This window comes from Bombina bombina, chromosome 6, assembly GCF_027579735.1.
Source record: "Bombina bombina isolate aBomBom1 chromosome 6, aBomBom1.pri, whole genome shotgun sequence".
In the NCBI taxonomy this organism is placed as follows: domain Eukaryota; kingdom Metazoa; phylum Chordata; class Amphibia; order Anura; family Bombinatoridae; genus Bombina; species Bombina bombina.
Genome location: NC_069504.1, coordinates 462,244,246 through 462,270,175, shown reverse-complemented (window position 1 = coordinate 462,270,175; position 25,930 = coordinate 462,244,246). Strand labels below are relative to the sequence as shown.

The following is a 25,930-nucleotide window of genomic DNA, read 5'->3' as shown; positions in this document are numbered from 1 at the left end:
GAGTCCCGCTTCTGAGGGAATATCAAAGAGCTATTTCTCTCCAGAGGATTGTGGAGTGGAGTAGGAATACAAATAGCAAGAGATGGATACAGATAGATAATGAGATCCTCAAACGAGGGAATGTGGGGGCACTGGCCTGGAACTCGGCAGGGAGCCGGCCAGAGGCCGCCATAAGATATCCTATGATAACTGAAACCTTTAAATCATGGGACAAATTAATGGTAGAAGGCGCGTATATATCTACTCCTGTATCACCAAATATCCCAATAAGGGAAAACCCAGATTTGGGAATGGAAATTAAACCACATATTCAGGGGGACACTTACAGCCTGGCAGAGGCGGCAATCTCTAACATCCTACAACAAGGTAAACTTAAGCCACAGGCAGAACTGGAGGAATGGGGCCATGCGATCTTTGCGTCATGGTTCAGAGTCGCACAAATGACTCACTACCTCGTTTCCCATAAAGAACGAGGAGCACTGTCCAGAAATAAGACCCTCTTTGAGGTACTGTGTACTCTATCACACACACCGACACACCTCATCTCGCAAATATATAAGACCTTATTAACAAAAGGGGGATCAATGCTCCCAACGTACTCAACTGCCTGGCAAGCGGAACTGGGAATGGAGATATCGCCTAAAGAGTGGTCCAAAATCTTTATGAGAGCCAAAAAGACCTCGATATCGGCTCGAATGCAAGAGATGCATTACAAGTTCTTAAGCAGGTGGTATCTAACACCTCTAAGACTACGCAAAATCTACCCTCATTCAGGAGGGGGGTGCTGGAGGGGTTGTGGAGAAGAGGGATCTCTTCTCCACGTTTGGTGGACATGACCGCTTATACGACCTTTCTGGGAGGAGGTGCTGGGACTAATGAGCAAAATCTTGAATATCATAATCCCCCCAAAACCAACATATTTAATTTACCATGAGCTAGCTAAGATAGGGGGGGGAAGACAAATACCTCCTATTCATTCTGATGCTAAACGTAGCAAAAGCGCTCATTCCGGCCTACTGGAAGAGTCAGCTGACACCTAGTACACAAGAGTGGAGGGCAAGAGTGGGGGACCTGCTAAGACTTGAACGCTATCACTTCCTAAAAACTGGTAAACTAACTACGCATGAAATGATGGTACTAACGTGGGAGGGTAGGGGACTGTAGTTCCTCAGCATGTAGAAGTGACTTCCATTGCCTTATCTCCCTTGGCGGTCTTCGTCTGCCTTCCCCTCCCCTCCTTCCAATCCCACCTCCCCTCCCCTCCCCACCCTCTCCCCATTTCCTCCCCCCAACAACCCCCCTCCCCCCTTTTTTTTTTTTCTTCCTCCTCTTTTTCTTCTTTCTTTATTCCTCTTCTTTTTCACCCATACACTAGTATGGACGACAGCATCAGGTATTATAATATTCCCAGCTCTGTGTAAAATTTACGCTGGGTACAAACTGTTATGCCAATCAATAAATGCTTGATGTATATATTGTAAATTTATAACTTGACTGCAATACTGGAATTTTCATGCAGTCACTACCACTGAATGAAGAGACAAGTTCAGAAATGATGGACTAATAAAACACAATACAGGTTAAGAGACAGGTAGTGGCTGTGTTCAGAAGATTATCTCTGATATCTCAGCCTCTAGCGATTGTTCAAAGATATAACTATAAGAAAAGGTTGAGATTCAAACAATTTATACCAATAAATGTTTATACTGTCACAGTTCTATCATATTGTATTGCTTATTGAAGTATAACCCTTGTCTTCAAATAAAGCTTCTTTGGAAAAAAAAAAAAATGAACAAAATGGGCTAAAAATAAAAATTTAATAGTTTTAAAATAAATTTGCACCCACTCTTATGGCCTCCACGTTTCTGCAAAGAAGGCTCTAAAGTCAAATACCTCTGCTGCATTGGTGAATAAATGCAAAAAACCCCATAAATTATGCTTACCAGATAAATTCCTTTCATTCTGTTTGAGGAGAGTCCACTGCTTAATTCCTTACTTGTGGGAAATACAGAACCTGGCCACCAGGAGGAGGCAAAGACACCCCAGCCCAAGGCTTAAATACCTCTCCCACTTCCCTCATATCCCAGTCATTCTGCCAATGGAACAAGGAACAGTAGAAATGGTGCCGGAAGAACAACAAAACAAAATTTAGGTCCGCCCTTTGGAGAATATGGGTGGGGGCCGTGGACTCTCCTCATACAGAAGGAAAGTAAATTATCTGGTAAGCATAATTTACGTTTTCGTTCTTAATATGAGGAGAGTCCACGGCTTCATTCCTTACTTGACCTATTCTGAGGGCACCCCAGCCTGCAAAACCTTTTTCCCAAAAGCTGCTTCAGCCGAACCAAGCACGTCAAATTTGTAAAATTTAGAAAAGGTATGTAAGGAGGATCAGGTAGCCACCCTACAAATCTGATCCATAGAGGCCTCATTCTTGAAGGCCCAAGAGGAAGCCACTGCTTTAGTTGAATGAGCCTTAATCCTCTGAGGAGGCTTATGTCCCACTGTCTCATAAGCTAAGCGAATAATGCGTCTGCCCCCTTCTGCCTCCTACGCTTCCCAGAATAGACAACAAACAAAGAAGAAGTCTGTCTAAACTCCTTAATAGCCTGAAGATAGAACTTCAAGGCCCGAACCACATCCAAATTATGAAGTAACCGTTCCTTCGAAGAAGGAGGATTAGGACACAAGGAAGGAACCACAATCTCCTGATTGATGTTGCGATCCGAAACAACCTTAGGAAGAAAACCCAACCCAGAATGGAGAACAGCCCTATCAGCATGAAATACTAGGTAAGGAGGCTCACATTGCAAGGCAGCCATTTCAGAGACTCTGCTTGCCGAAGCAATAGCCAGAAGAAAAAGAACCTTCCAAGACAGTAATTTAATGTCAACTACATGCATAGGCTCAAACAGAGCCTTTTTCAAAACTTTAAGATTCAAACTCCAAAGAGGAGCGCTAGATCTAAACACAGGCCTGATTCTAGTCAGAGCCTGAACAAAAGACTGAACATCTTGAAGCTCAGCGAGCCTCTTGTGTAGTAAAACAGAGAGAGCCAAAATCTGTCCCTTAAGGGAGCTAGCAGAAAGGCCCTTCTCCAGACCATCCTGGAGAAAGGAAAGAATCCTGGAAACCCTGACTTTATGCCAGGGAAATCCATGCTCTTCACACCAGAATAAATAGGTCCTCCACACCTTATGATAGATGCAACGAGTAACCGGCTTATGAGTTTGAATGAGAGTATCAATTACTCTCTCAGAGAAACCTCTCTTGGCTAGGACTAAGCGTTCAATCTCCACGCAGTCAGCCTCAGAGAATCTAGATTTTGATGAACAAAAGGACCTTGTTCCAGCAGATCCCTGCGACAAGGTAACTTCCATGGAGGAGATGACGACATCCCGACTAGATCCGCAAACCACATCCTTCGCGGCCACAATGGAGCAATCAGTATCACTGATGCCGCTCCTGTTTTATACGGGCCACTACTCGAGGAAGGAGAGGTAATGGCGGAAAAAGGTATATTAGACTGAACCTCCAAGGCACCACTAATGCATCTATTAGCTATGCCTGAGGATCCCTGGATCTTGACCCATACCTGGGTAGCTTTGTATTGAGACAAGACACCATGAGATCTATCTCCGGAGCTCCCCACCTGTTGTATATCTCTGCAAACACCTAGGGATGTAGAGTCCATTCCCCTGGATGAAAGGATTGTCTGCTGAGAAAATCTGCTTCCCAGTTGTCCACACCCGGAATGTGTATCGCTGACAGCAAACAGTTGTGGGCCTCCACCCACTCCAGAATCAGAGATACTTTCCTCATAGCTAGGGATCTCCTCGTTCCTCCCTAATGGTTGATGTAAGTCACAGAGGGGATATTGTCTGATTGGAATCTGATAAACTGGGACAAACTCAGACAGGGCCAAGACTTCAGAGCATTGAATATTGCTCAAAGTTCCAGAATGTTGATCAGAAGAGAACGCTCCTCTCAAGACCAAAGGCCCTGAGCCTTCTTGGCTCCTCAAACTGCTCCCCATCCTGAGAGAGTTGCATCTGTAGTCACAATCTCCCAGGATGGTCTTAGAAAGGATGTCCCTCGGGACAGGTGATCTGGACAGAGCCACCAAGAGAGCGATTCTCTCGACCGGTTGTCCAGAGAGATCTGTTGAGAAAGATCTGAATGATTGCCTTTACACTGTCTCAGCATGCACAGCACAGCTGTAATGGTCTGAGATGGAACCTGGCAAAGGGAATTATGTCCATGACCTTAAGGAGGTCCAGAGGGCAAGACATGCCGAAGCCAGCTTGCAGCGTCTCTGTTCTGAAAGAAATATCCTCATTACTAGTGAGTCTATTATAGTACCCAGGAATTCTACCCTGGTGCTTGGAATAAGAGAACTCTTTTCTAAGCTTATCTTCCATCCATGGGATCAAAAAAGAGAGAGAGAAGAGATTCTGAATGTTCTTCCGCTAGACGAAAGGATGGTTCTTGTATCAGAATATCATCCAAGTAAGGTGCTAATGCAATGCCCTAGGTTCTGGCCACGGTTAAGAAAACAACCAGAACCTTTGTGAAAATTCTTGGGGCAGTAGCTAGGCCAAACGGAAGAGCAATAAACTGGAAGTGCTTGTCCAGGAAAGTGAAAGTGTTCCCTGTGGATTGGTACATGAAGGTAAGCATCGTTCAGATCTATAGTGCTCATGAACTATCCTTCCTGAACTAAGGGAAGGATGGACCTTATCCTCTCCATCTTGAACGAGGGTACAAATAGGAAATTGTTCCCTCCTTCTTTGGAACCACAAAAAAGGTTTGAGTAGTATCCCAGAACTCTGTCTGCCAGAGGAATGGGTACAATGACTCCCAGGGAGGCTAGATCCCTCACACACCCTAGAAAAAGCTCTCTTTTTTCTGGCCTTGAAGACAGGTTTGACAAGAGGAATCTGCCCCTGGGTGGAAGAGACTTAAAACCTATCCTGTACCCCTGAGCAATAACCTCCAGGACCCACGGATTTTTCACGTCCCCAAATCAAGCTTCCGAAAATAGAGACAGTCTGACGACTTTGATTCGGCAGGCTTCTTGTTCTGCTTATATTTATTCCAGGACTGAACTGGTTTCCAAGTCCCCTTGGATTGATCAAGCTTTGCGGAGGGCTGCTGACATTGGGATTTATATGAACGAAAGGGGCTAAAATTAGGACCTTGTCCCTTAGGTTTGTTCTTTTTTTCCTGTGGTAAAAAGGCACCCTTGCCTCCAGTAACCGTGGAAATAATCGAGTCGAGGCCTGGACCAAAAAGAATCTTTCCCTTAAATGGGAGGGAAAGAAGCCTTGACTTTTAAGTCATGTCTGCAGACCAAGATTTCATCCAGAGTGCCCTATGGACTAGAACCAAAAATCTGAAGCCTTGGCATTCAGGCAAATAATCTGCATATTAGCATCACAAATAAAAGAATTAGCGACCCTTAAGGCCTTTATTCTTTCTTGGATCACATTGAGGGGACCCTCCACCTCGATCAACTCAGATAAGAAGTCGCACCAGTAGGTAGCCGCTCCGGCAACCGCAGCAACAGCTGCTGCCAGTTGAAACAAATTTCCCATATGTTGAAACATCTTTCTTCAAAACGTTTCTAACTTCTTATCCATGGGCTCCTTAAATGACGAACTATCCTCAAGCGGGATAGTAGTGCGTTTAGCCAGAGTGGATATAGCTCCATCCAACTTGGGGATGGAAACCCACAACTCCAATTGAGAGTCCGAAACCGGGAATCATTTTTTAAAGGAAGAAGGGGAAAATGACAAACCCAGTCTTTCCCATTCATTCTTAATAATGTTCGCCATCTTTACGGGAACCGGGAAAGTCTGTGGAACAACCCTATCCTCGTAGACCTTATCTTACTTAGTAAATGCTCAATCCTAAATCTAAAGTCTGGTTCCTCCGCTGCTGGAGGCTTAGAGGTAGCAGATTCTGACCCAGAAAGAGTATCCTCTGAAGTATCAGAGGCATCCTCATCCACGGATAATCTAGTATCAGATAAATCCAATAAACTAGCAGATGACCCCTGGGAAGGATAGCAATATTTGACCTTTTGCTTAGCAGGGTGAGGTAAAGAACTGAAGGCCGCAGACACTGCCATTTGTAACTGTTCAGTGAAGTCTGGCGGTAAAAGAGCCCCTCCAGATGGAGGATTAGGAATGCTACGGGAAGCTGCAGGTGTAATAGGAGATTACTGTAAGGTGCACACCTCACAGGACAGAGACTCCTCAGAGGTGGATGGCTCAGTGGTACTAAACATATTGACTTTCTTTGACATGATTACCTTATCAAGGCATGTGGAACATAATTGAGCAGGTGGGTATACCGTGGCCTCCTCACAATATAGACAGGCATTAGACTTAGGTAAAGAGGGAGTACCCTCTAATGTATCAGAGTCCTTCATAGCTTGCACTTATAAAATGGACTATAGAAACAATATAAAAAAGGCACCCTTGTACCCCCAATAGCTGGGGCACTCATTACCTCCTATGACCCAGGCCAAACAGAGAAACCGTTTTGTCTTCGTAAACCGCACGGTCAGGAACAAGGAAATCAGAGTGACCACACCTGGTCACGTGGAGCACCATGCAGGACCGCCCCTGCTATAGGAAAAAGCATGCCAAGCCTAACAGGCTGCACGGCTTACCCAAAAATGAAAGTAAACCTGTACGTTCCACAACTGCCTGAGCCTCATCTCACACATGTTGCAGCATAATTATAATAAAGCAATTTATGTGATTAATCCCCCCTGTTCAATAATCCCCTTCTGGAGATATTAACCCTTGATTCCATACAGATAAAAGGAGCCACACTGTGACCCTGTCTTCTTGCGTTATCATATGTGTATAAAAAATGAAACAATCTTACCGGAATCTATGCCATGGAACAAAAACACAGTCTCTCAAGTTTCACAGTCTTGTATCATCGCTCCTGACATGGACTTGAGTGACAGAAGCAGGCAGTGAAACTCGTCAACACTGATTTGCTTAGGAGCTGTTAATACGAATCTGGATGGATTCACAGAAAAACTCTCCCTGCATCTCCAGACTCTAACATTCGTCAATACTCTCACTGACAGGGTGACAAGACTACTTAAAACTCCAGTCCCATTCCGAAGGGTAGATACCCTCCATAAGGAACTACTACGTATCTTCTGACACTTCTCTACCAACCTCCTCTGATGAAAGGCAAAGAATGACTGAGATATGACTGAAGTGGGAGAGGTATTTAAGCCTTTGGCTGGGGTGTCTTTCGCTCCTCCTGATAGCCAGGTTCTGTATTTCCAACAAGTAAGGAATGAAGCCGTGGGCTCTCCTCATATTAAGAAGGAAAACCTTGTTTGGCATTGGCTGTTTGACCTAAATATGCATGCCATTAAAACCACTGATAAAATGCAAAACTTGCAAATGAGAAAAGGAAGTCTTTATTTAACCCACAGCCTCTTCTACCCAGATTACAAACAATCCTAGCTGTCATACTTCTCCAACCTGGTGTAGCTCCTTTAAAATGCCATTCCCTTAATCAGCTGCAATACAGTCTGGTATTTTCACTGATTATTACATTTTTTAGGTAAATGAAAAGTTCAGATATGGTATCCAGAAAAAGCAATGCAGCCAAATCTCTTTTCCAGTACTTCTTTAAAACATACCAAAAAGTTTATACTGGCTTAAAGTGAAAAAAAAAAAAAACAATGGACAAGTCTCTAATTTACAACGATCTGCTTCAGATTATAAAATTGCATTGACATAACTAATAGAATGCACTAAATAATGAGCACAATTACACTCCATGGATCCTTAGGTGTGGAGGTATTATGCAAATTACACATCTGGAAAGTACAGCTTGTGTAACATCTTTACTCCCTATACGCATATTTTCTCTATAACCTTTCATCTTTAAGTTCTTGTAGTTGCGTATGGTCATCCTACAAGACCATACTCGTTACCAAATTTAAGAGTCTAATGGATAATGAGATTTAAATTGCATACAAATTACACACACACAGGGGTGGAAATATCCATTCACCCACTCACCCTGGACATGTTTAATATATGAGAGGACAAATGTAGAATATAGCATAATACTGTAGAACTGTATTATGTATGTATTTAATCATATAAGCGGTTTCAATGTCAATTTAAAGTAACATACTAATATTGGTAGCGCATTCCCTGCTATAACTGACTTAAAGGTAATTCCTATTAGTACTTATCAAACAAGAAGCATTAGCTACACATATCTATCAGTACAGTATGGTAAAATGTCCCTTTAATTAAAGTAAAAGGAAGGCCCCTATTGCTGTTAGAAGCAGCAAGATTGTACAAAGGCAAGAAGGGAACCTTGATGAGGAGGTAAAAAGATTATGGAGATTTTAGGAAGCTGCATGGAGAAAGCAGGTGGCAGCCTTATCACCCCCAGCAGCTATATCATGACCTTAGATTGCCCTGGCACATGCTGGATTCCCAATCTGAGGGTGAAGCGGGGATAAGTTATTGGCTTATAATGAAGTCCTTTCTCGTATGTGTAGAAAACATTTCACTGGGCAATAGTGGGGCAAACGTTGAATGAAAACTGGTGAGGAAATTGTTTTTACTGGGTTAGTTGCTCCACTAATATAAGTAATAAAAACACTGGGCCCACCCATAAACTTCTCTTCCTGTCAGCACCCCCCAACAAAATCTGCTGCTGTTGTACACCACCTGTATTTACAGAGCTGTAAGGGTGCCATGGCAACAGTGACATCATGCAATGGGAGTCCTCCACCCATCTCTATAGCTGACAGCTGCATGTGCCTGGCAAGTATAATGTACTAATTTGATTTACAAAAACATTTAAAGTTTGCAACACCCTTCAGTCAATGTACTCTGTACATTTGTTTTCATTAAATAGTAAAAAAAAAGTAATAAAAAATAAGTTATTGAACTTCATATTTAAATAAAGAATAACTGTGTATTACTTATTATCCTGTGTAGTCAGTCACTCAAAATAGCAGGCATCTGGGCACTGGTAATTATGCCTAAGCTGCACTTTTAGAGAGAAATAACACACACAGACTTCCTGACCTGGTTCCCTGACACAGTAAGGCGGTGAGAGTCAGGGAAGGGCTGGCCCTGCATTATACTCTAATAATAATGCTGGTGAATAGGCAGGGCTTTGGCAACTAGCCCCAGCCACCAGGTAAAAACTCAGGCCTGACTGCAAGAGATTCACAGGTTCCAGTTCACCTGCTTAAAACTCATTTAAATCTATTAAATAAAATGATTTATTCATTTTTTTAGACAAAGCATTATATTAAATATGTAAAATATGTATAAAATATAAGTCTTTGATTACATATACTCATTTCACAGGAAAGGAATCCATGTCTGTGTGCGTTCAAACTAACGCCACTTACCCGCACCTGGACTGCACATTTCCAGAGGACAGCGATTCCGTATGTATGGAGAGGACCCCAGCTTAGGTGCCGTCTGCAGCTGCCTGTATCCTATTCTCTTTATTGGGAAAGTGTAACCAACGCGTTTGACCTTTTTTTCTTATATCACGTTTTAACCTCAAGCTTCAAATAAAAAGTCTATTTTTATGACAGTCACTTGGCTTTCTTATGCTTACACCCAGAGAGGATTAAGTGCTCTTTACATTGGCATTCTGTTCTATACTATATTATAAATGGGAGCCAGTGAGGACTCCTGCAATTGAAGAGGAACTTTTATGCAGTGCTTTTGTTTCCCGTGGGACCCCTGAGGCTGTGAGACCAGCGCAGTGTGAGGATTGCCTGCTGTTCCAGAAAGGACCACTGAGTCTGTGATCACGGGTCAGCGTGTGCAGCAGATTGATTTAACATCGGGCGGAAGACAAGGATACGGAGCACTTACTGTGCTTTCTTATTGCCTGTATCTTGTTCTCTTTAGCCATCTCCAAACTTCACCAGGTATACGTGATCACTCCTGTGTCACTTTCTCATACTGTGATTGATGAAGCCCTGATGAAGCCCCTGTTTGTAGGAGCACATGGGGGAGAAACGTACGTTGTCAAGCTCCTAACCTTTGCTGTGCATTTTGCTGTTTGAGCAACCAAACACCAGCCATATTTACTTGGAATATGTTGATAAAAGAGAGAGACGATTTCATGTTATACATCTTATGACATATGCCATCACGGATAACTGTAGCTGCATTACAGTTCAACTAGCCCTTTTACATCAATCCCAGTATGAGAAAGTGACAAGGAGCGATCACATATACCTGGTAAAGTTTGGAGGTGGCTAAAGAGAACAGAATACAGGCAGCTGCAGATGGCACCTAAGCTGGGGTCCTCTCCATATATACGGAATCGCTGTCCTCTGGAAACGTGCAGCCCGGTGCGGATAAATGGCGTTAGTTTGAATGCACACAGACACAGATTTCTTTCCTGTGACACGGACAAGACAAAGACACAGATACAGGCTGACCAAGGCAATCGGGAGCAGAAGTGCTGGGATGCACGAGACGGTAAAAATGTATCGTGGTCTCTATTTGCTCTGAAGTCTGCATAACCTGCAGCGGTCTGTCTAGAAGATCCTCCAACATAACTAACTACGCTGAGTCATTATCAGTTACGCTCTCTCTATATCCTTTCACCACCAAGACTTACAATTGATTGATAATTGTTACAGTAACTTTTGACATGAACTGGTTTTGGCGATACATGCAATGCATATGTTTCAAATTGAATAATTCTGATTGACACACTTGCATACACTTGTTTACTTCTGTATAGTGTTTACTGCCTCAGTACCTATGTGCTGTGGCTATGTTATTTGATCAAATTGGTTGATGTTTGCTGGCCAGCATTGTGTACACAGGTTTTTTAGGCGGCTGTGTATATATGTCTCACACACAATGCATCTATTTAATACATTTGTTTAAAAGAGTGCTGTATCCCCTCACTTTTATACAGGATTTTTCGGAACCCTGTTAGTTCTCTCTTTTTCTTTTGATATATATCTCTATATTGATGGTCTGCACCATTGTCTCATGGAAAAAGTATTTAGATTCCCATCCATTTTGTATGTGTTTTAAGTCCTCTCTCCTAATACTTGTTATGATATATATATATATATAAAAGAAACACTTTCGGGGTCTCCCCTGTCTTCAGACCAGTCTGGTCTGAGGACGGGGGAGACCCTGAAAGCATTTACCGCAACATTAAAATATTTATTTAGTACGGCGAGTGCCTTCCCAGTTTTTCTTATGTGTAACATTTGGCTGTTACGTGAGTGCTGGATCTTCACTACATGCATATATATATATATATATATATATATATATTCACACTGTGAAGCTGTTTGCAATATGGCCAAGACAGAGGAATAAGGACACTGTTTATATTTAAAAATAATGTGATTTTTTCTTATATAATGATGGCAGTTAAATACTACTTACCATCTGGATGTTCGTATGGCAGCCAATGATGTTTGGTATCCTGATATTCAAAGAATGGTTCCCATTGCTTACACTGCTCCTCTCGGAAGTCACTGTAGTCTTTGTCACACTCCTCGGTATTGCAAAGTTGTAGTTCATAGCTTGGCCCTACACATGACCGACCTCCATTAGATGGGCTGAATATAAGACAGGAAAGTACAAGTTAGCTGCAAGAGCATATAAATGTCATAAACTAGATACATCTATGCCCGCAAGGTTTGTGCACTCTCAGGCACTGATATTCAAAACATTAACAGACTGATGAAAAACTGCCTGTTTGGGTTCACTAAGCTCACAGTCTGTCAGTCACTATATTCCAGAAAAGGGGCTGAACCGTGAAGTGCAGATGAGTGGTGATTTGTCTCTCAAAGGAAATAATAGTAATCTTGCTTCTGCAAACGTCCGCTGACATTGCCACTCGACTGCACTATTAGCAAGAAGGGGGGGCTGTATTTGAAGAACACTTCAAATAATGCATACCTAACCTTTCTTTACTAAATCTACACTACCTGTTTCATACTGGAAAATCTCACCACTGAAAAGGTGGCAAGAAAAATATGGCTGAAAACCTGTACCTAACCTGCAGGGCATTCCTTGGAATATATTGCACTACTGCCAATGTTTCCCCATAAAAATGCTAATTACTCCACTGGAATGTCCAGCAAACTCCCACGGAACGCCTGTCTCTACATAGGAGCTATGTTGATACATCTATAAAAAATGTATCATTCATATGGATCTTATAATACAATGCATATTATTGTAATTATTGTTTTGATTTTAAAAAACTGTGGTTAATTTACTTGTTTTTTTTAAAAACAATAATATTTATTTTAAGTTAGAATTTTTTTTATAAAAGTTAGTAGCTGCAACTTTGAATTTTTACATAACTGCATAATGTTTAGCATTGCAAAGTTAAAGTGATTGTAAACTTTAACGAATTAAAGCCCAGTATCAGATAATAATCTTAAAAACAGGGGCACTTTAATTCATTAAAGTTTACAAAGATGCTTATTTTTTAAAATACTTACCTTACATAACGCCGATCCTCCGCCCGCATCTGCTGCTTTCTTTAGCAGAATCGATGACAAATCCGGCTCCCTCCAATCGTTGCATTGCCCCACAAGATGGATGTCAAAGGGGGCACACAACAATTAGAGGAAGCCAGATTCATCATCAAATTGCTATTGAAAGCAGCAGATGCGGGCGGAGGATCGACATTATGATTACCATAAAGCAAAGGTAAGTATTTTTAAAAATAAGCATCTAATTAATTAAAGTGCCCCTGTTTTTAACATTATTATTTGATATTGGGCTTTAATTTGTTAAAGTTTACAATCACTTTAAACAAATGCAGTTATGTAAAAATTCAAAGATGCAGATAACAAATTTACATAACTAAAAAGAAATGTTATTGTTTAAATAAAAAGCATACACAAAAAAACAGCTGTTTAAAAAAAACCCAATTACAATAATATGCATTTTATTAGAAAATGCATACACATGAAACATTATATATACATATATTGCTGCTTTAAGTTATTAACCCATTACATGCCCTCATCCCCAGCACAACCTAACCCCACTACACTATTAACCCCCTAACCGCCACAACCCCTATCACAAAATAACCTCATAACAGCTAACCCCCCAAGACCCCTAACCAAACCCCTAAGTTCCAAAAAACAAACACTACTATTGCAAAAAATAAAAAACACTAGCAATAATAAATATAGTAACAAAATAATAAAATCACAAATCAAATAAAATATAGACAATTGTGATATAAATGTGTTAAAATAATTTAAGCAATTATAATAGAATACACTTGTAGTACTTGGTTCTTCAGTTTTTCAAATAATGGATGCCAATAAGTGATGTCGCGAACTGAAAATTTTCCGTTCGCGAATGGCGAACGCGAACGTCCGCAACTGTTCGCAAACGGCGAACCAGGCAAACCGCCATTGACTTCAATAGGCAGGCGAATTTTAAAACCCACAGGGACTCTTTCTGGCCACAATAGTGATGGAAAAGTTGTTTCAAGGGGACTAACACCTGGACTGTGGCATGCCGGAGGGGGATCCATGGCAAAACTCCCACGGAAAATTACATAGTTGATGCAGAGTCTGGTTTAAATCCATAAAGGGCATAAATCACCTAACATTCCTAAATTGTTTGGAATAACGTGCTTTAAAACATCAGGTATGATGTTGTATCGATCAGGTAGTGTAAGGGTTACGCCCGCTTCACAGTGACAGACCAAACTCCCCGTTTAACGCACCGCAAACAACCGCAAACAGTCCATTTGCACAACCACGAGATAGATAGATTTGATAGATACATAGATACATAGATTAGATAGATAGATCAATAGATGCAATATACATTTGATAGATACGATAGATAGATAGATTTGCTAGATCAATAGATAGATTTGATAGATAGATAGATAATTTCCCAGACAGAGAATTACAAGACGTGCGGTCTGGGACCCATGGTAAGGTTCCCAGAGGTAGTTGCGGCGCCAGGGGACGTGTATATGGCATGGATTTTAGGAACCGGGAGATGGAAAAAGATGCTTGGTCGCCGGTCCTCCTACTCCAAATTTGGGGCACTGCGCGTGCAATCTACTGTGCCACCAGTTATGAGTGGTGTGTTAAGTAGTACTATTCTGATCAGTTTAATACCTGTTACTCCCCCTATCGGGGGACGTGTATATGGCATGGATTTTAGGAACCGGGAGATGGAAAAAGATGCTTGGTCGGTCCTCCTACTTCAAATTTGGGGCACTGCGCGTGCAATCGTGGCCGGACTTTTAGCCGACGGACATTTGTCCGACGGACATTTGTCCGAAACACAAGTGGCTGTCACAAAACAGTCCGGCCACGAGATAGATAGATTTGATAGATAGATACATAGATTAGATAGATAGATCAATAGATGCAATATACATTTGATAGATACAATAGATAGATAGATAGATAGATAGATAGATAGATTTGATAGATAAATTGATAGATTTGATAGATAGATAATTTCCCAGACAGAGAATTACAAGACGTGCGGTCTGAGACCCATGGTAAGGTTCCCAGAGGCAGTTGCGGCGCCAGGGGACGTGCATATGGCATGGATTTTAGGAACCGGGAGATGGAAAAAGATGCTTGGTCGGTCCTCCTACTTCAAATTTGGGGCACTGCGCGTGCAATCTACTGTGCCACCAGATATGAGTGGTGTGTTCAGTAGTACTATTCTGATCAGTTTAATACCTGTTACGCCCCCTATCAGGGGACGTGTATATGGCATGGATTTTAGGAACCGGGAGATGGAAAAAGATGCTTGGTCAGTCCTCCTACTTCAAATTTGGGGCACTGCGCATATGAGTGGTGTGGTTTTTAAAGCCACAGTGCAGCACCAGAGGCCAGAAAAATTTGGCATGTATTGTACACATGCCTGAAAAATTAGGTATTGTTGCAGCCGCTGCTACAGAAAAATTGATGTTTGTTTCCCAGGCAGAAAGTGCCCTAAAACATTGCGGCTTGAACCGTAGTTGGTGGCGGATAAGTCACGCAAGTCATCCGGCATTCGAAGATAAAATACAGCAGCGTGTGGACCATTTTTAGCCCAAGGCAGCTCATGTCATCAGGCCTTTTTTACTCGAATGTATCGCCCAATGTCAGTCCCTTTGGGATCCATCCCTCATTCATCTTAATAAAGGTGAGGTAATCTAGACTTTTTTGACCTAGGCAACTTCTCTTCTCAGTGACAATACCTCCTGCTGCACTGAAGGTCCTTTCTGACAGGACACTTGAAGCGGGGCAGGCCAGAAGTTGTATCGCAAATTGGGATAGCTCAGGCCACAGGTCAAGCCTGCACACCCAGTAGTCAAGGGGTTCATCGCTCCTCAGAGTGTCGAGATCTGCAGTTAAGGCGAGGTAGTCTGCTACCTGTCGGTCGAGTCGTTCTCTGAGGGTGGGCCCCGAAGGGCTGTGGCGATGCATAGGAGTTAAAAAGCTACGCATGTCCTCCATCAACAACACGTCTGTAAAACGTCCTGTCCTTGCCGGCGTGGTCATGGGAATCGGAGGATTACTTTCACCTCTTCCCCTGTTAGATTCCCGTTGTGCTGTGACATCACCCTTATACGCTGTGTAAAGCATACTTTTTAATTTATTTTGGAACTGCTGCATCCTTTCCGACTTGCGGTAAATCTGTAACATTTCAGGCACTTTATGCTTATACCGGGGGTCTAGTAGCGTGGACACCCAGTACAGGTCGTTTGCCTTCAGCTTTTTTATACGAGGGTCCCTCAACAGGCACGACAGCATGAAAGACCCCATTTGCACAAGGTTGGATGCCGAGCTACTCATGTCCCGTTCCTCATCCTCAGTGATCTCACTGAAGGTATCTTCTTCCCCCCAGCCACGTACAACACCACGGGTACCAGATAGGTGACAACGAGCACCCTGGGATGCCTGTTGTGGTTGGTCTTCCTCCTCCTCAAAGCCATATTCCTCCTCTGACTCCTCTTCCTCACAATCCTCTTCCAGCGTTGCCGCAGGTCAAGCAAGCAATGCTGATAAGGCTGTTTCTGGTGGTGATGGTGACCACAACTCTTCCTCTTCCTCTTCACGCTCATCTACGGCCTGATCCAGCACTCCTCGCAGGGCACACTCCAGGAAGAAAACAAATGGTATGATGTCGCTGATGGTGCCTTTGGTGCGACTGACTAGGTTTGTCCCCTCCTCAAAAGGACGCATGAGCCTACAGGCATTGCGCATGAGCGCCCAGTAACGTGGCAAAAAAATTCCCAGCTCCCCAGAGGCTGTCCTAGCACCCCGGTCATACAAATACTCGTTAACGGCTTTTTCTTGTTGGAGCAGGCGGTCGAACATTAGGAGTGTTGAATTCCAACGTGTCGGGCTGTCGCAAATCAAGCGCCTCACTGGCATGTTTTTTCGCCGCTGGATATCAGAAAAGTGTGCCATGGCCGTGTAGGAATGCCTGAAATGGCCACACACCTTCCTGGCCTGCTTCAGGATGTCCTGTAAGCCTGGGTACTTATGCACAAAGCGTTGTACGATCAGATTACACACATGTGCCATGCACGGCACATGTGTCAACTTGCCCAATTTCAATGCCGCCACCAAATTACTTCCGTTGTCAGAAACTACTTTGCCGATCTCCAGTTGGTGCAGAGTCAGCCACTGATCCACCTGTGCGTTCAGGGTGGACAGGAGTGCTGGTCCGGTGTGACTCTCTGCTTTCAGGCAAGTCAACCCCAAGACGGCGTGACACTGCCGTATCTGGGATGTGGAATAGTACCTGGGGAGCTGGGGGGGGTGCCGTTGATGTGGAGCAAGATGCAGCAGCAGAAGAAGAGGACTCAGCCGAGGAGGTTATGGAAGAGGATGGAGTAGGAGGAGTAGAGGAGGTGGCAGCAGGCCTGCCTGCAAGTTGTGGCGGTGTCACCAACTCTGCAGAGCCACGCATTCCATGGTTGTCGGTCATCAGCTGGTTTACCCAATGCGCAGTGTAGGTGATATACCTGCCATGACCATGCTTTGCAGACCAGCTATCAGTGGTCACATGGACCCTTGCCCCAACACTGTGTGCCAGACATGCCATTACTTCCTTTCGCACAATTGAGTACAGGTTGGGGATTGCCTTTTGTGAAAATAAATTTTGTCCGGGTACCTTCCACTGCGGTGTCCCAATAGCTACAAATTTTTTGAACGCCTCAGACTCCACCAGCTTGTATGGTAAAAGCTGGCGGGCTAAGAGTTCAGACAAGCCAGCTGTTAGACGCCGGGCAAGGGGGTGACTTTGTGACATTGGCTTCTTACGCTCAAACATGTCCTTGACAGACACCTGACTGTGGGCAGATGAGCAGGAAATGCTCCGGAAGAGAGACGGAGTGGCGGATGGTTGAGAGGGGGCAAGGAGGACAGCAGTGGTTGACGTGGCTGAAGATGCTGGACCAGGAAGAGGATGGCGGCTTTGAGTTTGTGTGCTGCTTCTACTCATGTGTTCATCCCATCGGCGTTTGTGATGTGAGATCATGTGCCTTCGCAAAGCATGTTGTACCTAGGTGGGTGTTGCACTTCCCACGACTCAGTTTCTTTTGGCACAGGTTGCAAATGTCATCACTGTTGTCAGAGGCAGACACACAAAAAAAATGCCACACTGCTGAGCTCTGCGATGACGGCATTCTGGTGGTGGCAACAGCATGCGTTGATTGGCGTGCTGTCTGGCTGACCCCGGGTGCCGATGCATGCTGTCTGACTGTGCCACTAGCTCCTTGCGACGACCTCCCCCTGCTTCCAACTCGTCTCCTCCTCCTCTCTGTCTCCCCATCTGAACTTTCCCCCTGTTCTTCTTCTCTTCTAGCAGGCACTCACGTGACATCCACGGACGCATCGTCATCATCAACCGCTTCACTTGTATCTGACAAATCAACAAAGGAAGCAGCAGCGGGTACAACATCATCATCATCACACCGTACGTCCATGTCTGTAATGCTGCCTGACTGAGAAATATCACTGTTATCTACATCCTCTGTCAATGATGGTTGCGCATCACTCATTTCTTCCAAATGATGTGTAAATAACTCCTCTGACAGATCAAGTGAAGCGGCTGTGGTGCTAGTGTTGGTGGTGGTGGCAGGCGGGTGAGTGGTAACTTGAGAGGTGCCCGTAGATAAGCTGGAGGAGGATGGTGCGTCAAGGTTCGGAGCGGAAGCTATAGACGATTGGGTGTCCTGTGTTAAAAAGTCAACTATGTCCTCCTCAGAACTTTTCGAGTTCATGGTACGTGGCCTCTGAACACTGGCCATTATTCTAGGGCCTAAGGGAATCACAGCACCACGACCACGACGGCACCTGCGGGGTGGCCTGCCTCTGCCTGTCATTTGTTTTACAATGTACACTTACAATACTATTAAACAAGATATGAGTGGTGCCACTGGGCAAGTGGGCACAGTATACGCTGTGAGCCTGACACAAAAAAGCAGACTGATGTTTCACAGTCCAAAAAGTTTATTTTTTTTTAAATTTACACTTACACTACTATTAAACAAGATATGAGTGGTGGCACTGGGCAAGTGGGCACAGTATACGCTGTGAGCCTGGCACACACGCTGGCAGGCAGGCAACTGCAATTAGATTACACTAGCAGACTGATGTTTCACAGTCAAAAAAGTTTTTGTTTTTTTTAATTTACACTACTGTTACAACAGATATGAGTGGTGGCACTGTGGGCAAGTGGGCCTGGCACACAAGCTGGCAGGCAGGCAACTGCAATTAGATTACACTAGCAGACTGATGTTTAACAGTCAAAAAAGTTTTTTTTTTTAAATTTACACTACTGTTACAACAGATATGAGTGGTGGCACTGTGAGCAAGTGGGCCTGGCACACACGCTGGCAGGCAGGCAACTGCAATTAGATTACACTAGCAAACTGATGTTTCACAGTCAAAAAAGTTTTTTTTTAAAATTTACACTACTGTTACAACAGATATGAGTGGTGGCACTGTGAGCAAGTGGGCCTGGCACACACGCTGGCAGGCAGGCAACTGCAATTAGATTACACTAGCAGACTGATGTTTAACAGTCAAAAAAGTTTTTTTTTTTAAATTTACACTACTGTTACAACAGATATGAGTGGTGGCACTGTGGGCAAGTGAGCCTGGCACACAAGCTGGCAGGCAGGCAACTGCAATTAGATTACACTAGCAGACTGATGTTTAACAGTCAAAAAAGTTTTTTTTTTTAAATTTACACTACTGTTACAACAGATATGAGTGGTGGCACTGTGGGCAAGTGGGCCTGGCACACACGCTGGCAGGCAGGCAACTGCAATTAGATTACACTAGCAGACTGATGTTTCACAGTCAAAAAAGTTTTTTTTTTTTTTAAATTTACACTACTGTTACAATAGATATGAGTGGTGGCACTGTGGGCAAGTGAGCCTGGCACACACGCTGGCAGGCAGGCAACTGCAATTAGATTACACTAGCAGACTGATTTTTAACAGTCCAAAAAGTTTTTTTATTTTAAATTTACACTACTGTTACAACAGATATGAGTGGTGGCACTGTGGGCAAGTGGGCCTGGCACACACGCTGGCAGGCAGGCAACTGCAATTAGATTACACTAGCAGACTGATGTTTCACAGTCAAAAAAGTTTTTTTTTTTTAAATTTAAACTACTGTTACAACAGATATGAGTGGTGGCACTGTGGGCAAGTGGGCCTGGCACACACGCTGGCAGGCAGGCAACTGCAATTAGATTACACTAGCAGACTGATGTTTCACAGTCAAAAAAGTTTTTTTTTTTTAAATTTACACTACTGTTACAACAGATATGAGTGGTGGCACTGTGGGCAAGTGGGCCTGGCACACACGCTGTCAGGCAGGCAACTGCAATTAGATTACACTAGCAGACTGATGTTTAACAGTCCAAAAAGTTTTTTTTTTTTTAAATTTACACTACTGTTACAACAGATATGAGTGGTGGCTCTGTGGGCAAGTGGGCCTGGCACACACGCTGGCAGGCAGGCAACTGCAATTAGATTACACAAGCAGACTGATGTTTCACAGTCAAAAAAGTTTGTTTTTTTAAATTTACGCTAATGTTACACCAGATATGAGTGGTGGCAACGGGCAAGTGGGCACAGTATACGCTGTGAGCCTGGCACACACGCTGGCAGGCAGGCAACTGCAATTAGATTACACAGGAAAAAAAAAAAAGCAGCCCTAAAAAGGGCTTTTTGGGGTGCTGTCCTTACAGCAGAGATCAGATGAGTCCTTCAGGACTGTAGTGGACACTGAATACACTAGCCTAGCTATCAATTTCCCTATTAAATCAGCAGCAGCTACACTGTCCCTCCTCTCACTAAGAAAGCAGCTTCCGAATGAATCTAAAATGGCTGCTGTCCAGGAGCTGGGAGGGTCTGGGAGGGAGTGTCTGCTGCTGATTGGCTGGAATGTGTCTGCAGACTGTGAGATACAGGGTCAAAGTTTACTCAATGATGACGAATAGGGGGCGGATCGAACATCGTATATGTTCGCCCGCCGTTGCGAACGCGAACAAGCTATGTTCGCTGGGAACTATTCACCGGCGAAACTATTCGGGACATCACTAATGCCAATACCTCAAAAAGAGGGAATAAGAGAATAGTGCAGTTCAATCTTAACACAACATCTGTTACAATAGTGCTATATTACTCACATATTTTAAAGCTTTTAACAAGCTCTATTGTGTCTGCAGTGATGTGATAGGCTAACACCCAGCACTTCCTATAGGTAATATTCAGTAACAGGACACCTCAAAAGGGAGAGAGAAAATATAGTGCCTGTTGGATATTTCACTTTGAGTACCTTCTATTTGGTTTTCTCACGTGTTTGAGCTTTAAAATGAGCTCAATCATATAAGTGTGATGTGATGTGAACTCGAACTTCCCTAGTGGTAATACCAATGTACTACATTTTCCATTCCATACAATTAGTCTGGTAAATTACATAACATGTTCTGCAGTTGGTACAGTTCTCTAGGTCATATACTTTGTATATGATCTTAGATTGGAATTGTTTTGTCACCAAAGCAGGGCTACATACCTTAGAACTCAGGGCACCACATCTATAGCGGCCTTTACATTGTAACTAACATTCTGGGTCCTGTTTAGACTTCAACATGCTAGGTGACAAAAAGTTCCCCAGTGCACGTCTAGGAACAAAGTGACATCCATGTTTGACTACTGAATGTAAGTCATCATCTCCCATGAGAATGTATTTTTTCATATTGGTTGCTATAGGGAATACTGAAAATTAATTTGTCCTCTGTTTTCCTTTTAGATGTACAATTATTATTATTATACTTTATTTATGAAGCTCCAACATATTCCGCAGCGCTGTCCATGGGTACAATTCATTTAATTACAACAATGATGTAAAACTTTTAAGAGACAAGACAAAATTTGACAAACACATACAGGAGGAATTGAGGGCCCTATTCCTGTGGGAACTTACAATCTAGAAGTGTAGGAGGTTGAGAAAAAGGAGTTGAGGACTGCAAGAGTGAGAAAGATGTTAATACAGAGTTAGATGAGGAAAGTGTTAGGTAAGTGGAATTAATTTATTACTAAGTTGGGTGGTAGGCTTCTCTGAACAAAAAAGTCTTTAGGGAGCATTTATTTAAAAGAGAGATTAGGGCAAAGCCTGACATCACGAGGGAGAGTTTTCCAGAGGGTAGGTGCTGCACGACTGCACCTAACATGGGAAGAGGTGATAGTTGAAGATGGAAGGAGCAGGTCTTTGTTGGATCTTAGTGGTCAGGCTGGAGTATACTTGTTGATTAGAGAGAATAGGTAGTGGGGAGCGGCGTTGGAGAGAGCTTTGTATGTAAGGGTGAGAATTTTGAATTTAATTCTGCTGTGAGTGGGGAGCCAATGAAGGGACTCACAAAGAGGTGCAGCAGATACAGAGCGACGGGAAATGTGGATTAGTCTGGCAGAGGTATTTAGGATGTATTGAAGCGAGAGAGGCAGAAAAGAGGAAGGCCAGTAAGTAGGTTATTGCAGTAGTCAAGTCGGGAAATAACAAGGGAGTGGATTATTTGCTTTGTGATGTTAGCGCTCAGAAAAGGGCAAAATATTGCGTAGGTGGTTGCGACAGGATGAAGAAAGCGATTGGATTTAGGGGATGAAGGATAGATTTGAGTCAAGTGTAACTCCGAAGCAGCAGACTTGGGGCGATGGGGAGATGGTGATGCCGTCAACAGGGATAGAAAAATCAGACGCCGGCGTAGAGCTTGAGGGGGGATAAGAAGGAGCTCAGTCTTGGACATGTTAATCTTTAGGTGGTGAGAGGCCATCCAGGAAGAAATACCAGATAAGCAGTCGCTGACATGAGAAAGGACAGAGGTAGAGAAAGCAGGGGTGGAGAGTTAGATCTAGTTGTCATCAGCATAGAGGTGATATTTGAAGCCATAACTGTTCATAAGTTTACCCAGTGAAGAAGTATAAATGGAGAAGAGCAGAGGACCCAGAACAGATCCTTGAAGTACTCCAACAGACAGATGCATTGGAGACGAGGAGTCACCAGCAAATTACACAGAAAAAGACCTGTGAGAAAGATAAGAGTAAATACAAGAAAGAGCAGTGTCAAAGAGGCCAAAAAAGCTAAGGGACTGTAGGAGGAGGGGGTGGTCAACTGTATCGAAGGCAGCAGAGAGGTCAAGTAAGATAAGTATAGAGTAGTGGCCATTACTTTTAGCAGAAAGAAGATCATTGATAACCTTGGTAAGGGCAGTCTCAGTTGAGTGTTTGGGGTGGAATCCAGATTGCAGGGGTCAAGCAAGCAGTTGGTGGAAAGGAAGTGGGTTAGGCAGTTGTAAACTAGTTTTTCAAGGAGTTTTGATGTTATTGGAAGCAGTGATATGGGGCAGTAGCGTTCAGGAGAATTAGGGTTAAGGAAGGGTTTTTTGAGTATGGAAGTGATCTTTGCATGTTTGAAAGAAGATGTTAATGAGCCGGTAGAGAGAGATAGGTTGAAGATGTGGGTAAGAGCAGGAGTGAGGGTGGAAGACAGTGAGGGTATTAGATGAGAAGGGATAAGGTCAAGCAGGCAGGTAGTAAAGCGTGAGGAAAATAGTAACAAAGAAACTTCATTCTCAGTGGCTGGATGGAAGATGCAGAGGGTGGCAGAGGGAGTAACTGGGCCTGTTGTTGGAAGATTGCAGGTAGGTGTTGGGATGTTGCTTCGGAGAGTACGTGTTTAGTTTAAAAAGTACAAATAAATAGTAGATCCTCTCTTTTCACATCTTTCACTTGTAAAAAAAGCCCTTTGTATCAATCCCAATATATAGCCCGTTCTAGAAACCTATTCCACAGGCCAATGCTTTCTTTTTTTTTAAAAATCCTGACTTGTACAATTTTGGTGCAACCTAATGAATTCCCCCTTTATAAGGCCAAACCAGTATTTTTAGGGTATGAACTCCTAGCATGAAGAAGATTATTGACCTTTATAGGTTTACGATAAAGTTCACTTTCTATACGGGCACTAAATGTATCACCTTTCAAGACGACATCTAGATAAGGAATCTCTTTGAGCTCACAAGTAAATGTAAATCCAAGGCCCACATTATTACTGTTTAAATAGCCAACAAAATCCTTCACTTCCCTCGATGACCCCCTCCAAACAAAGAGGAGATCATCAATATAACAATGATAGAAATTAATTCTATCCAATAAAGGGTTATCTCCATTGACATGGGACATCTCCCACCAACCCATTAAAAGGTTAGTGTAAGAGGGGGGAAATTTTGCCCCATCACCATCTCACATCTCTGGAGATAATATAGTCCATCAAAAAGGAAATAATTGTGATGTAGCAAAAAGTCAATAACTCGTATGATGTAATGTTTAAAGTCATTTCCAAATTTGGTATATTTATCAAGGAAAAACCTGATCGCTTCCAAACCCAAACTATGGGAAATAGCTGAAAACAGGCCAATAACATCAACTATTACCAATAAATACTCCTCCCTCCATGATTCATTCTCTAACAAGCATAGCAAATGTTTTGTATCTCTTAAAAAACTGGTAATCAGTTTGACTAGAGGTTGTAGAATAGAATCAACCCAAGTGGATAATTTCTCCAAAAGGGAGCCAATCCCACAACCTTAATACATTTTAGTGACTTGTGCACCTTTGGTAAATGATGGAAAACTGGCACTTCTGAATAGTATTTGTTAAATTGAATGTTACATTTGAAATTTCGAATGTGGACATTCAATCTAATTATGAACATTCTAAATCGAAAGTGACATTCGAAAACTAAAATTTTTAAGAATATTCATTCATAACATTTGATTATGTAAATCGAATTTCTGCAATAACATTTGTTCTAACATTCGAATTTGAATATAAACACATTCGCCCATCCCTATCTATGACTCACCATGAGTTTTAGTAGGATAAAATATAGAGGGTGGTCTGAAGCCCATACAACTTGTTATCTCACCATGATTAACTCTATATGTCTCTATTTCTAATTTAAGAAGGGACATATAATCTTTAGCATCATCAAAGGGAACATCAGTCTCTTCAAGAATGAAAGGGGGAGAAATTAAAGGTTAATTTATGAACAAAACACTCTCCTCAAAGCCACTCTCCTGATAAATGAATCACTGTGTAATTTTGTATTTGTTCCTTTGACTGTTGGTTCTCAGCCCATACCTCTTTGGTGTTTGTTTGCTTACCCCTTCTATTTATTTTCCTGTACCTATTCCTTGTTTTTTTATGACCTGAGAAAAAAACCTGTCCAGGTTCTAAAACTTGAGAAGTAGTTCCCCCCTCCAACCCAGTGTTATCCAAAAATATTTTCCTAACTAATGTTTCAATAGACAGTAGTCAACTCAAAAAGTTTCTGAGAACATTGTATATGGGAACGCACGCTTTGTCCTCAGCAGATATCTTCTGTGATGTTCTTGTTCCAGGTGGGTGGAAGAATTTTACAAAAATATCTCAGTTTTCCTTGCTGATGTCCTCAATCAAGCCTTACCACCACTGGTCATCATAGACACAAGCGACACAGCCATTATTCCGTAGGATCAGGGGGACATATTTTATCACTGAATGTTCTTCAAACTCTTGCGATACAGATGTAAAGAAGCACCTGATAGTACTTTCTGATTCCGCCTGAAAATTGTGAAATTTACTTACACCCGGAATTCACTCACTCTTATCGAACCTGTCCTTCAGTTTCAGTTCATGAAGTTCAGTTACTTCCAAGCTTTTTACATAATTTCTTTTCAAAGTTTAAGAAATCCTTCCTTCTTTAGCTCTAAAAGCACTTTGTCTTTTATTTGCATTTATCTTCCTAATCTTGGATGCAGGGGATACACCAAGAGCAGGACAAACTGAGTCAACCTTCTGAAGAGAATCTTCGGATAATACATAGTCTTCACTCTGCTCCATACATGTGTCTATTTCAATAACTAACATTTTTTGTAGCAGGTGGGACACAGAAATCTACCAAAGTCAAGTTTTAGAGGATAGTTCCTTTCTTTTAATATGTGCTCTAATCAAATTTCACGTAGTCCTTTTGAAACATTTTTTTGGTGATATGCCAAAGGATTACAACAACTGTTACAAAAAACAGGTGATGATATTTCAATAGAAATTTGTTTTCATGGTTCTTACAAACTGATATAACATCACATCCTATTCTTGAACACAGTAACTAATTTTCTTCTGAGCTGTAGTCACTTACTGCTTTTATCACAAGAGAAACAACACCATAGCTCTGTTTATGACACAGTTCATTTGTAAAACACCCAATTGTACACTGTATTTCCATATTTGGATAAAATCTATTCACCCATCACTTAAAACTAACACACTTCAGCTCCTAGCATCTAACTCACATGAATGCCGCCAA

The 25,930-nt window shown here is 42.6% G+C and overlaps 1 protein-coding gene across 1 annotated transcript in view; it reads right to left on the bottom strand.

The window, feature by feature from the left end:
• The window catches only part of LOC128663085 (A disintegrin and metalloproteinase with thrombospondin motifs 2-like), a 914,348-nt gene that overhangs the window by 111,478 nt on the left and 776,940 nt on the right, over positions 1-25,930 (bottom strand). The window contains exon 12 of the mRNA XM_053717234.1: positions 11,454-11,629. Within this exon, the coding sequence (XP_053573209.1) occupies positions 11,454-11,629 (176 nt within the window). The remainder of the gene's footprint in view (positions 1-11,453; positions 11,630-25,930) is intronic.